The sequence below is a fragment of the Scedosporium apiospermum genome (assembly GCF_000732125.1).
Source record: "Scedosporium apiospermum strain IHEM 14462 chromosome Unknown SEQ_SAPIO_0095, whole genome shotgun sequence".
In the NCBI taxonomy this organism is placed as follows: Eukaryota; Fungi; Ascomycota; class Sordariomycetes; order Microascales; family Microascaceae; genus Scedosporium; species Scedosporium apiospermum.
Genome location: NW_015971796.1, coordinates 150,104 through 162,204, shown reverse-complemented (window position 1 = coordinate 162,204; position 12,101 = coordinate 150,104). Strand labels below are relative to the sequence as shown.

The 12,101-nt window shown below is 55.0% G+C and overlaps 3 protein-coding genes and 1 pseudogene across 3 annotated transcripts; 2 read left to right on the top strand and 2 right to left on the bottom strand.

Moving 5' to 3' along the window:
* Positions 1 to 39: 39 nt before the first annotated feature.
* Positions 40 to 1,158, top strand: SAPIO_CDS4884 (uncharacterized protein; the record flags this gene model as incomplete). The annotated part of the gene is made up of 2 exons (XM_016787332.1): positions 40 to 788; positions 900 to 1,158. 2 exons carry the CDS (start codon positions 40 to 42, stop codon positions 1,156 to 1,158), a joined length of 1,008 nt encoding a protein of 335 aa, XP_016643007.1.
* A 108-nt stretch (positions 1,159 to 1,266) lies between these two features.
* Positions 1,267 to 3,721, bottom strand: SAPIO_CDS4883 (Transcription factor spt8; the record flags this gene model as incomplete). The annotated part of the gene is made up of 2 exons (XM_016787331.1): positions 1,267 to 3,617; positions 3,703 to 3,721. 2 exons carry the CDS (start codon positions 3,719 to 3,721, stop codon positions 1,267 to 1,269), a joined length of 2,370 nt encoding a protein of 789 aa, XP_016643006.1.
* A 1,124-nt stretch (positions 3,722 to 4,845) lies between these two features.
* Positions 4,846 to 6,693, top strand: SAPIO_CDS4882 (uncharacterized protein; the record flags this gene model as incomplete). The annotated part of the gene is made up of 6 exons (XM_016787330.1): positions 4,846 to 4,975; positions 5,049 to 5,088; positions 5,164 to 5,259; positions 5,332 to 5,960; positions 6,029 to 6,089; positions 6,222 to 6,693. 6 exons carry the CDS (start codon positions 4,846 to 4,848, stop codon positions 6,691 to 6,693), a joined length of 1,428 nt encoding a protein of 475 aa, XP_016643005.1.
* Positions 6,694 to 8,115: 1,422 nt separating this feature from the next.
* Positions 8,116 to 10,329, bottom strand: SAPIO_CDS4881 (annotated as a pseudogene; the record flags this gene model as incomplete).
* Positions 10,330 to 12,101: the final 1,772 nt, after the last annotated feature.

The following is a 12,101-nucleotide window of genomic DNA, read 5'->3' as shown; positions in this document are numbered from 1 at the left end:
GGGGGAATAGAAATAAGGAACGTCCTGCAAAATCCAGCCATGGCAACAACAACAGACCCAACCACAGAATGGAAAACCATCCGATCAAAACGGAAACCCCGCCGCTCAAACCGCACTTCTCCCTCTCAGCGGCAGCCCACCAGCGAACCATCCTCCTCCTCACTAGACTCCCTCCCCATGAGCGAGCGCCTCTCCTCCCTCCAAAAAGACTGTGCGCGTTATGAAACCATCTGGAACGAGAGTGCCACGCGGAGAGATGTCCTTTCCCTCGCGGCCAGGATCGCCTCGGACCTCACTTCTTCTTCTTCTTCCTCTTCTTCCTCGGCGAAAGGGAAGAGAGTGAGGGTGGGGCTTTGTCTCGGGTTGGGGAGTTTAGAGGGAGAGAGGGGAGGGTGGGAAGGGAGACGGAGGGCGTGGATGCAGCTTTTTGCGTTTGAGGGGTTAGTTCGCGGTTTAGATTCTGGAGCGAAGAAGGGGAGGCTGAGGACCGTTTTGCAGGATCCCGTTTTTACGGAGGGGGATAGGATGTTTCTCTCTGGGAGGGGCCATGAGGTTTTGGAGGATCCGGGGGGTTTTGAGGTTTTGAGGCGGGTAGAAGGGGGGATGGATAAGAAGGAGGAGGAGGGGGAGGGGGAGGCCAAGGCCGAAAAGGAAGAGGAAGAGGAAGAGGAAGAAGAGGATGGGACGCTGTTGTTTGGGGTGCATTTGTATTTGCCTGTCTACAAGAGGGCTCTCGAGAGCGGATTGCCGGCTGTCTTTGTTGGGACGGGGTGGGATACTTGGGACGAGTAAGTCCTTTCCTCTCTTCTCTCCTCTGCTTTCATTCCTCTTCTTAGATTTTGCCTTCTCTCTGCTACTTGGAAACTCAGGGGGGGACAAAAAGGCTAACAAAGTACCAGCATCAACCGGGGTGATGAACTCCCCGCCCTCAAGGAAATACACGAGACGTACCGGAGGGAAGAGTTTCCCGAGGAAGAGTCCCTGTCGACTTTTTCTTCGACGTGCGTTTATTGGAAGGGGCCGGACTCTAGACAGGATGCGGGGGAGGATGAGGCTAGGGGAGGGAAGAGCCAAGTTGAATGTCCGGAAACAGATGGCGAAAGAGAAAAGAGAAGCGAGAAAACTCCCATCGGAGAGCACGTTAAAGCCACCATATAAATTTCACGTCCAGCCTTGATACTTATATATATGAAAAGAATTGATACTCCTCATTCCCCATACCCATACAAGAACCCCATTGATATTTCCCTCTTCCCTTTCCCTCCCCTACTCCGGCACATGAATCTCATACCCAATCAACACCTCCGTCGACGTCCCCTCCCACCCCCTCGTCCCCGCACTACTCAACATAAACCTACAAGTCGGATCAATCCACAACGCCGAGATAACACCCGCCCTCGGCGGCCCCGGCACGATCAAAAAAGGCACGGTCGATTGCTTCCCCGTCGCCCCCGCCGCCACGTGCTCCAAATCGTACAACCTCAGGATATCGTGCGACGCGCAGACCAAGTGGCGTCCGTTGGGCATGGCGCGCACGGCGCTGACGGCTCCGCTCCCCGCGGGGAACCGGAGGGACCGCTCGGGGGCCCAGCCGCTGCGGGCTTTGTGGATGTCGAATTCCTCGACGACGGCGTTGCGCCGGCCCACGTAGATGCGGTCGCCGGTGGGGGACCAGCAGGCGCCCATGCACCAGGGCGGGACGCCGCGTTGGGGGACGATGCGGGCGATGGGGTCGGGGACGCGGCGGTCCCAGATGCGGAGGGTGCCGTCCATGCCGGCGGAGAAGAAGGTTGTTGAGGAAAGCTGGCCTGGTTCGGGCTGTGTCGTGGGGTTGGAGGAAAGGACTAGAGTTGGTGACGAGGTGGTGCCTCCTTGTTGGGTATTGTCTGTAGATGCGGTAGTGGTGGTGGTGGCGGCGGGGATGGTAGATTGGTTGTTGGAGTCTTGGGTTGGTGCGCTGTCTGTCATTGTTGCGTCAGTAGAGGGGGCGGAGTTGGTGGTCGTCGTAGGTTGAGTAGAAGTTGTGGCGGTGGAAGGGACGTCTTGGCTCGTCGTAGGAACTATGCTCGAGGCGCTTGTATGTTGAGTAGTATTAGTGGTATCTGTAGTATTAGTAGCCGCTAGGCCGGAGCTGTCTGGCGCCGTACTTGTCGCAGCTGCATCCTGCGTCAAGGGTTGTAAGGGTTGTTGTTGTTGTTGTTGTTCCGCAGCGACATCTCCCATGGTGCTGTCCATCCCAGTCATCGTCGCATCCGTCGGTCCTCCATCCGCGTTTCCAGCATTCATCGAATCGCCTTCTAGCGACATGCCAATAGCATGCGAGAACTCGTCGTCATCGTCACCCCCTCCGAAACCGCCTCCCATAGTCTCGCCAAAGAGCGACCCGGCGTCACTGCCACCAAATAGACTCTCGTGAGCAGGAGATGCCACATCACCCATCCCATCTCCAGCATCGCCGTTCGCACCACCAATCCCCCCAGCGTCGCCGGCGCCGGAACCGGAAAACAGGTCGCCATTCGAGAGCAGCCCCCGCTTCTCATCAGTCGAGAAAAAAGTGTCACTCACGACCGGCTCCTCGGCCGCCGTTGCAGGGAAGGGATTGCCCCTGGCCGGTCGCAGCTCAATGGCCGAAATTTGACCACCACTGCCGGGGAATGACCGGCTGACGACCCCTTGGTTCAGGTCCCAGTCGAAAATCTGCTTGTCCCAACTCCCGCTGAGGACGCTCGTCTCGTCGGGCGCCAGCGTCAACACGCTGACGGCGTTGGCGTGCTGCTTGAGCGAATGGATGCGCTTGCCCTCGTCGTGGCGAACGCTCTGAAGATTTATACAGCCCGACTCGAGGCCTGACAGTAGCCACAGGGCCTGGGAGTGGATCGCCAGCGAATACACGGGCGACATGACATGCTCCTCTGGACCGCCCCGCGCGTTCGGCTGCGGCGGTTCCTCGTTCTCCCAGTACGAGACAAGAACACCAGCCTTGACGACGCTGTCGACGAAGGGGTGTCGTTGCGCCACCGTGAGGAGTTGCTTCCCATTGATGGTCTCGGGCCCGCTGTACTTGCGAATATAGCCGTCGGAACCGCCCGTCATCCAGAACCGCAGATCGGGCGTTATGGCCATGGCGTTGATGCTCGTGGCTTGTGGCGCCGCCATGGTCGGTATAATGTCGTACACTTTCGCGCTGTACACTTCGGGCCGTATTACGGGCTTCCATCTCGCGGGACCTGGCGTGGCGGACTTGGAGCGCGTGGGCGACGCGCCAGGTGCTGCGCCGTTTGTGCCGTTGGGGCCTTTGGAAGAATCCGCTTCCGGCAGGGGCTTCGCATCGCCTCCTTCGTCTTCTACTTTTATTTGGACGTTTTGGCTCGCGTCGGCATCGTCAATGGCTTGTGTGTCGGCCTGGTCGGGGTTGTCCTCATCGTCTTCATTGTCATCGTCATCGTCTTCGCCATCGTTTTCATTGTCGTCATTGTCGTCGTCACCGTCACCATCTTGGTCGACTTCCTGATCGGCATCGGCGTCGGCATCGGCATCGACATCGTCTACATCCTCCATGACTTCGTCCTGGTCATTGTCGGAGCTGGCATTGGAGTCTTCATCGATACGGGCGTTAGCTGGGAGGTTGGGAATGAAGTGAAGCGCGAAGCGCAAGGCAGATGGACAGCACGGTGGGGGGGAAGGTAAAGGCAAGGATCACACCTCTATCATCGTCGTCCATGGCTGATACTGCGTGTGCTAGAAAATAGTAGGCGAATTATCAAGGCGAAGCACCATCAAGCCTTCGCGCATCGATTGTCGGCCTCAACTGGGATATCCTCTTAGAGGATGATCGCGTGGGGTCGCGTTTGCCCCTCTAGGGAAAACGATGGCCTTTTAGCTAATCGAGAAGGACGGCGGCATCGAAATGACGCCTACGTTTGGGAATAGGGGTGAGCAATAGTCTTCATGGCAGACGTGTGCGGAACAAATGGTTCCGTGTCGGTCTCAGTCTTCTCTGTGTCTTCTTCTTCAGGAGGAAAATAGCTTCTCCCATGTGAAACGGTGCCAAAAGCTCACTAGTTTGTCGGTTTATATTCGGCTAAACCGCCTGTGGAGACTTGCTTGTGTGAGGTGGAAACTGCGACCAATTAGCTCCACATTTTCTCCGACCGCCCCTTCTTCAATTGCTTCTCCCCCTCCTCCACAGGCTCCAGCTGGTAGTGAATAGAGTCTGAAGCAGGCACGACCCACGTCCCACGACCCACGAACCCCACCATCGCAGTTGCGCTTCCTCAAACTGTTTCCCCAAACTCAAGTCGACAACCTCCATAATTTTGTGTGCTTCTGCCCTCTCCTCAAACCGCCATTTCCCACTTTCGATTTTTCGTCAGTCTTTTCCTTCCATAGTCCGGATTCGTTTACGATTTACGATTGTACGTCTCAGTCTCTCAATCTCTCTGCCTTTCACTCCAAGCCGCGCCTCTCCATATCCACCCAACCCAGCATCTCTCTCGAATCCCCCCCATCGCCTCGCCAAGCATCGCGTTGCGGTGTGCGTCATTCCCCCCTTAATCCTCGACCACGAGACCGCGTCAAAGACTGCCTCACTCCACCCTCCGTCTTTCCTCTTTGTTACGACGCGTCCCATCGCAGCTGGACCTAACGTCGTCCCTTCAGTTACGACGACCTCTCATATCACACACAGCTCCATCCCTCTTTCGAACCTTTCGGCCCCGTAGAACCTCTTCCTCAACGCCGATATCAGCAACAGCCGGCAACCGCAACGCCAACCACATAATACCGCCCGCAACACCAACAGCCTCAACCCCAGCCTCACCACCAATCGCACCAGCAATAAACACCATGTCCGCCGCCGAACCTCCCCGTCAATACGTCCCCCTCACCTGCCACGGCCACTCGAGGCCTGTGCCCCATCTGAGCTTCTCTCCCCTGGAAAAGGACGACATGTACTACATGATCTCTGCTTGCAAAGGTATTAAGAGCCGACAATTCCAATAGACTTTTGGAGAGACTCTGATTGCTAACCTTTGGACTCGCCCCTCCAGATGGAAATCCTATGCTCCGAGACGGCCAGACTGGCGATTGGTACGGTCAATTCACTCCATCACTAGCCCACAAGGCTACCGATCCCTCTTTTCATATACTAATCGCGCCCTACAGGATCGGAACTTTTATCGGCCACAAAGGCGCCGTATGGCAGGCCAGGTTAAGCCCCAATTCAACCAACGCTGCCACCGCATCCGCCGACTTTACTGTGTATGCTGAGGGCTCGCCCCTACCTTGCAAACCCCCCCCCTTCCCCCACGCAAGCTAATGTCGTGTCCATAGCAAAATCTGGGACACTCACACCGGCGAGCCCCTCTATACCATCCAGCATAATCACATCGTCCGCGCCATCGCCTACCCCCCCGACAACTCTGACCTCATTGCGACTGGTGGCAATGAGAAAATTCTCCGTGTCTTCGACCTTACCGAAACCCCCAACCCCACCCAGAACGGCAACCCCGCCGTCCCAGCCGTCATCGAGTCCACCCGCGGCTTCGAGATTGGCGAAGGAACCCACAAGGCGCCTATCAAGTTTATCGCTTGGACTAAGGATCCAAACATTATGGTGACGGCGTCCGACAACACCCTCCGATGGTTCGATCTGCCTACGCGCGCATGTGTGCGACAAGAGGTGCTGGATGGCGAAATTCGGTCCTGCGAACTAGTCTCACTCGCGCCCGCTTATACTTCGCCCGATGACATTGGCGGCGGTCTTCCCGTGCTCGCCGTTGCGGCTGGGAAGTGGGTGTACTTCTGGGGCGGCCCGCAGGCCATGGACGAGATTAAGCGGATGGAGCTGAAGTACACCATCGCCAGTGTTGGACTAGATCTGAAGGGTCGCAAGTTGGTTGTTGGCCAGGAGCCGGGTACTTGGGCGCGAGTTATTGACTGGGATACGGCTGAGGAGTTGGGTACGTTGCTACTAGTCGCAAGAGCAATCCCCGTCTCCCATCGTCTAGAAAGCTAACTCCTCTCTCAGAAACACACAAGGGACACCACGGACCGATTTGGTCCATCGCCTTTTCACCCGATGGCAAGTTGTACGCCACAGGATCGGAAGACGGCACCATCAAGATGTGGAAGAACTGCGACGGCTTCTATGGGCTCTGGCGCGGTGGTGCCACCGCTGCCGACCGCAACGTGGACTAGAAGGACACGACCCACGGCGCTAGTACCGCGCTGGCCTCGTGCAGCGGACGGCGTGAGCGGAGCGAGGCGACGGTCGACACCAAGGAGAACCAGAATCACGGTACCTCCGTCGGTAAGACTCCGAGGAGCGGCAAATCAGTGGCGTTCAAGGTACCAGATGGTTCGGAGAAGATTTCCAAGACCTCGACTGCGGCCAACACGACGGGGAACGGCGCGGGCGGCGGCCACAAAGGCAAGGACACCGGCAATCTCCAAAGGGATGGTCCACACAGTGGACGTCAGATCAAGGATAAGGATACGGTTGCCCATCACAACAAAGGCAGCAGCAACGTTCAGCGGGAGAGTAAACGAAGCGAGCGAGGCAAGAGGGACGAGTCCTTCCAACAGCGAGTAAGAGATGAAGGTTATGCGAGGGGAGGAGGAAAAGAGCATCGCTGTGAGGACGAGAAAGAAGCCGCTTTCTCTCAGTGGGATGGCGAAGAAAGGTTTTATTAGCGATGGCGCAAAGGGGGTGTGTTAACCTTTTGTTCTGACCTGCTCTCTTTTTTTTAACGGTTCGAGGTGCAACTTGGAGTTCTCTTTTTCACTCCCCCAACCCATTTTTCCAGATACACATTTGTTTTCCTACCATGGCTCATAGAGATGCGTCCCCCAGCTTGTTCTGATGAATGATTGTGTTTTCTGAAGGCATCATATAGAGATTACAAAACCCCCGAGTGAAAAAAAAAAAAAAAAGAAGGCAGAAAAAAAGGAAGAAAAGAAATGAAATTAAAAAGGGACACGACGCATGGTTTGAAAGGGTCTAGACTTGTGCAAAGCGATCTGTCTATGTTGGACGAAGATTTGAACTGGGAGGGAGGACCGGGGATGTGTACATAGCGGGTATAGATACACACACACACACACACACACACACATATACACACGCATTTCTATGTATACCTAACCCGCGAGGGATAAACAGAACGAATGCATCCGAGTCTGAAGTCGACTAGGGATTGGGCTGTTTGAGGCCTAGAGTTGGTGGTATAGGGCTGATGCCTCTGTCGCGAAACAGACAAGTGAGCCCGCCTTCGTCCAGGAAACATGTCGGCTCCAAAGGCCGCGAGGCCTTCAAGATCTCGGCACTGGCCCCGGTCTAGAACCCAACCTGCAGGCAGCTCGTCACACATAGGGCCAGCCATTTACATTGTTCAGGATTTGAACTCTTAGTTGTTTTTACTCAAACTAGATATGCGTGATACCCAAACATTGATACAGAAGTAACAGCATCCATCCCACGTCGGCCGAGTATCAAGTCGAACAGACGAGAAAACCCAGTTTAAAGAAACAATGGGGAGGCAAAATAGAAAAAGGACAAGGACACTCCAAACACCAAGAAAGAAAAAAAAAAGTGGGAACGTAGTTTGAACAAAAAAGCCCGGTAACATGCCGCTATTACAGACTAAGGAATAATCCTAGAAAAGAAAGAAAAATGAGACGAAGCGGATAAAAAAATGTCAAGAAATCCTTCAAATCCCCTCCCGGAGGAAATACAGAAACCCTTCCGCGCAAGTGGCTCGGAAGCAATACAGCCCAAGGAAACAGACATGGATATCCAAAAACATAACGTAGCGTTTCTTCCTCCCACCCGCCAGAAACACCCCCCTTTTTTAACCAAAACGTTCCCAACTTTCCGAGTATACAGAAAAAATGATTCGACGCAATGATTAATGTTGCGTCGCCGAGGGTTTTCCAAAGCTGGACACATACACACTCATGTAATCTCAACACTTTGACACCTCGATGCAAAAATTGTTCCCAAGAAAAAGAAAAAGAGAAAAACAGTGAAACATGATGCCCCCCGCTGCGGAATGCGTGATGCAGATGTAGAACAAGAAATGAGTTAACGCCAAGAACGAAAGGGTAAGATCTTGTTTATACCGTCTTCCCTCCGCAGTCGGGTATCGTCAGACCCTTCTTCAAGTTCCGGTTCACATCAAACAGCCCCCAGTGATCCTCCCACTCCTTGCCCTTAGTGTTGAAGCGTACCTTCCACGGCTCGTCAAAGGCCGAGAACCAGAAATATTCCGTGCCGTTCGTGAGGGCATCGCACACCCAATCCTGCAGCAGCGTGTTCATCTCGGTGATACCGGCCACAGACGCGTCAGGACAGTTGGTCGATGCGCCGGTGGGGGAACAGTTGGTGCCGCCCTGCGAGGGCCAGCCAATCTCGGCAATGATATTCTTCTTCTTATCCGTCTTCCACACAGGCCCGCTCTTGCCCTCCCAAAAGGTCCAGGTCCAAGAGGCGGCATCCCTCGCGTTCGTGCCGGAGAAGAAGGGGTGGATATTGGCCATGATGTACTCGGAGGCGTCAGTAACGGGAGGCTCGAGGTCGTCGCCAAGGTCAGAGGTGGCCACAGCCAGATTCTTGTAGCCACGCGACGTTAGGTTAGTCTTGACTTCCTTAAGCAGCAACGAGAGTTCCGAATTGGTCATCTGCTGGCGGAAGAGAATCTCGTTGGCGACGATAAGGCCGGCGAAAGGGTCCTCGCCGTATTGATCGAGAATATTCCACATTTGGTCGAGCTGGCGCTTGTTGGTGGTGGCGTTGTTATCTTGCCACACACCAATCCACACCTTCATCGTGTCCTTGAGGTCGAGGCGGTCGATGGCGTGGACGACCATCTCAGTCTGGTTACAGTCAGTACCGTACAGGCGCACAACGTTGGTCAGTTGGCTGAGGACGGCGATGTCACGGGTAATGTTGTTCTGTGAGGGCGGGTCGTGGATGCACTCGGGGTACTGGGTGTTGAGCGGGGTGTAATCCATGCCCGGGAAGACCTTGTGGAGATCCTTGTTGTTCATGAGGGCCTTGATCTCGGCGCTGTTTTTGCCCAGGTCGCCGTTGGCTGCTACGTCCTCGTCGGCAGACTGGCCTTGCCTCGTCGAGGTCTTGCTGTCTTGCTTCAGCACGGATCCCAAGACGCCACCAACGATGGCGCCTATCACGATGAGAATGACACCAATAATAATTGCCCACTTCCACTTCTTCCTGCCGCTGTGTTGCTTCGCGAGCCAAGGCGACTCCTTTTCGGCGAGGATACCGGCGGCCCTGCTCTTGCTACCACCGGAGGCATCAAGGGCAGCCGAGCTACCATCATGGAAATTGCCTGTATTTTGGTTAGATTCCCTAGCACCAAAGGCAGGGGCAGCCATACCTGATCCCATAGCTCCCCCCACCGCGGCGGCACCGGCGGCGGCAGGGGCAGCGTTACGGCCTCCGCTCCGATTGCTGTGCAAACTAAGCGCAGATGACCGGGCAGCTTTTCCGTAAACGAGGCCATCGTCGCCATCGTCGGCGATGGTGTTAGGGTCTACCATGCCTAATTGGGGTACGTTCTGGTGCGAGCGTGAGTAGGGGTCGTTCGTCTCATAGGGTCGAGCAGCAGCCTGGGTGTGACCTGGGCCGTATCCGGATATGCTAGATCGCGACGAGCCATCCTGGCTACCGCCAGCGAAGGGATTCGGGTTGCCGTTATTGGTCGTCGTGTCATAGGGGCCGGGTTGGGCGTAGGGGTGTTGATGTGGATTTTGGGCATAGTTGGGGTTGCCGTTATTGTAATAGTTGTCGTTGCCGGGGCCGTTGTACGGCTGCTGGCCTCCATACCGCATGGCTTCGGCTCCGCTCTCTCGCGCGTGAGAATCGGCGACTGAGTAGGCTATGCCCGCCACACCTCCGGCGGCTACGTTACTGAAGTTATCGGCACCGGGAGTTATGTTGCTCTGGGCATGAGTGTTCTGGCTCGAGGAGGGTTGGGGCGGCGAGTGGCGGCTTCCCGGGGGCTCGTTCCACTGTCTCTGGTCGGCGTAGTCGTCGCGAGCGTAGGGACTCTGACCACCGCCTCTGGAGGGGGACGAGGAGGGTAAGGGAGCGTTCTGGTTATAGTAAGGGTCGGCGGCGGCGTGGTTGGGGTTGGGGTGAGGAGGCGAGGATCGATCGTAGGGTTGGTCGTGGTAGGACTGGGAGGCCTGGGGAGGAGCCTGGTCCGGGTAGTAGACGGGCGAAGGGCCTCGATTACTGTAAGGGTTGTCGAGGGGGATGGACTCGGGGGGATGGGACGGATCGTAGTAATGACGGCGCTGCATTGTGACTCTCTTGTGTCGGGAGCGCGGCTGGGACGGCGATCTTCTTATGTGCTACAGAGCTGACCTATGACGGGCCGCACATACAGAGCTTATTGCTCCGGATTGTCAAGGAAAGGGGTGTTGCCGACTTTTTTTTTTGTCCTTCTCGTATGTGTTGCGCAGTCGTCGTAGTATGGAGAGAGCGAGGTATAAATGGTAAGAAAAAGAGGACGGCAATTGTGTCGATATCGACGATGATGCGTTTAAGGGCCGGATTAACCAGACGGGCGACGAATCTTGGCGACAAAGGTTGGTGTCTCTGCCTTGGCAATTTAGGATATAAAGCGAGGGGGTGGTGGTGGACAGCAGTTGAAGCGAGGGAAGGACAGAGCGAGCGATCTATGTGTCTATGCGTATGCTAGATGCTAAGCCACGAGAACCGAATTGGTCAAAATTGAAGAACGAAAGGAAGAGAAGAGAAAGAAAATTCAAAAGTGAATGAATGAGGTTCCCGAAACGAATCCACGAATCCCCAGATCTTGGCTGCGCTGCGTGTTGTTGCAGGGTGAGGTGCAAAAAACGAGAGAAGAGGTGGAAAAGGAAAGGGACCGGGTCTGACACGAGCAAGCAACAGGCGTCCAAGTCAGGATGAGCAGGCGTGGGTGTGGGAGCAGGAACGAGTGAGAAACAGAGAAGGGGAGGGGGCGCAGCAAGGAAAACAGGGAAGCAACGATGTGAGCAGTACGAAGTACGTACTAGTGACATCAATTGAATCGCATGGGAAATCCTGGGCGTCGATGTCACGAAATGTTACGGGGTGACGGGGGTACAGTGCATGTACCCCACCGCCTGTTGCAACATTACGGTTGTACATGTTTATGCTTATACTGTACATCGGACTACGGTGTTACTGCGTCACGGCGTTGTTGGTGGACGGCTCGGTGACCAGGCTGGGGACTAGTACAAGAAGTGTACGTCCTCGTGCTCCAGTCCTCAAAAATTAGTAGAAGTCACGTCCAGTCGACCCGTTTTGGGACGGAGTATATATGGTCAAGGCTGTCCATGGCAGTGATGGTGATGTTGGATTTCGGGGGTAGGGCTTGGAATCGACTCGATCAAGGGGTTGACCCTACTCCATAAACTACAAGCAGGGGAGTCTAACGCATGCACGAAGACTCAATCAAACTCGGAAACATTGGTCGAAAGATGGCAGGACAGTGTCCAGTCAGTGCTCAGTTCCAGCGCCTCGTACAAAAATAACCCAAAACAGCATATAGAGAGCACAGTGTTGCATTCGCCTATTCGTACGAGGAAATACAGAGTAAATCTCAATTCACCACAGGGCACTGTGTACTTCGGAGCTGGTGTATTTCGTAAACTTCATCCTGAATGAAGGAACTTGTCCAACTTAACGAAGCATGTTGACGATTCTTCGCAACACAATGGATTCGCCGTGAGAAATACGGCATGATTCATGTGAGTGGCACGAGCCTATTTTGACGCCCAGGTCGATGCCTTTCTTGCTGCTGCGGTCGCCTCCAGCCTTCCAACCATTTCATCACCTCGATCTCGGCTTGGTTCGTGTCATCCCTCTCCCCATTACCAGACCTATAAAGCCGTTGCCCGACTACGAGGTTCCTCCACCTGGTCAATTCTTGTAAGGCTGCGGGCGTGGCTGAATGATCCCCTAATAGCACTAATAGCACGTACATTAGCCGTTAGCGCCCCTAAAATACGATGCACGGTTTTCTGGTTCCTTCGCCCATTCACGCTTCGTACTTCGTACTTAATAC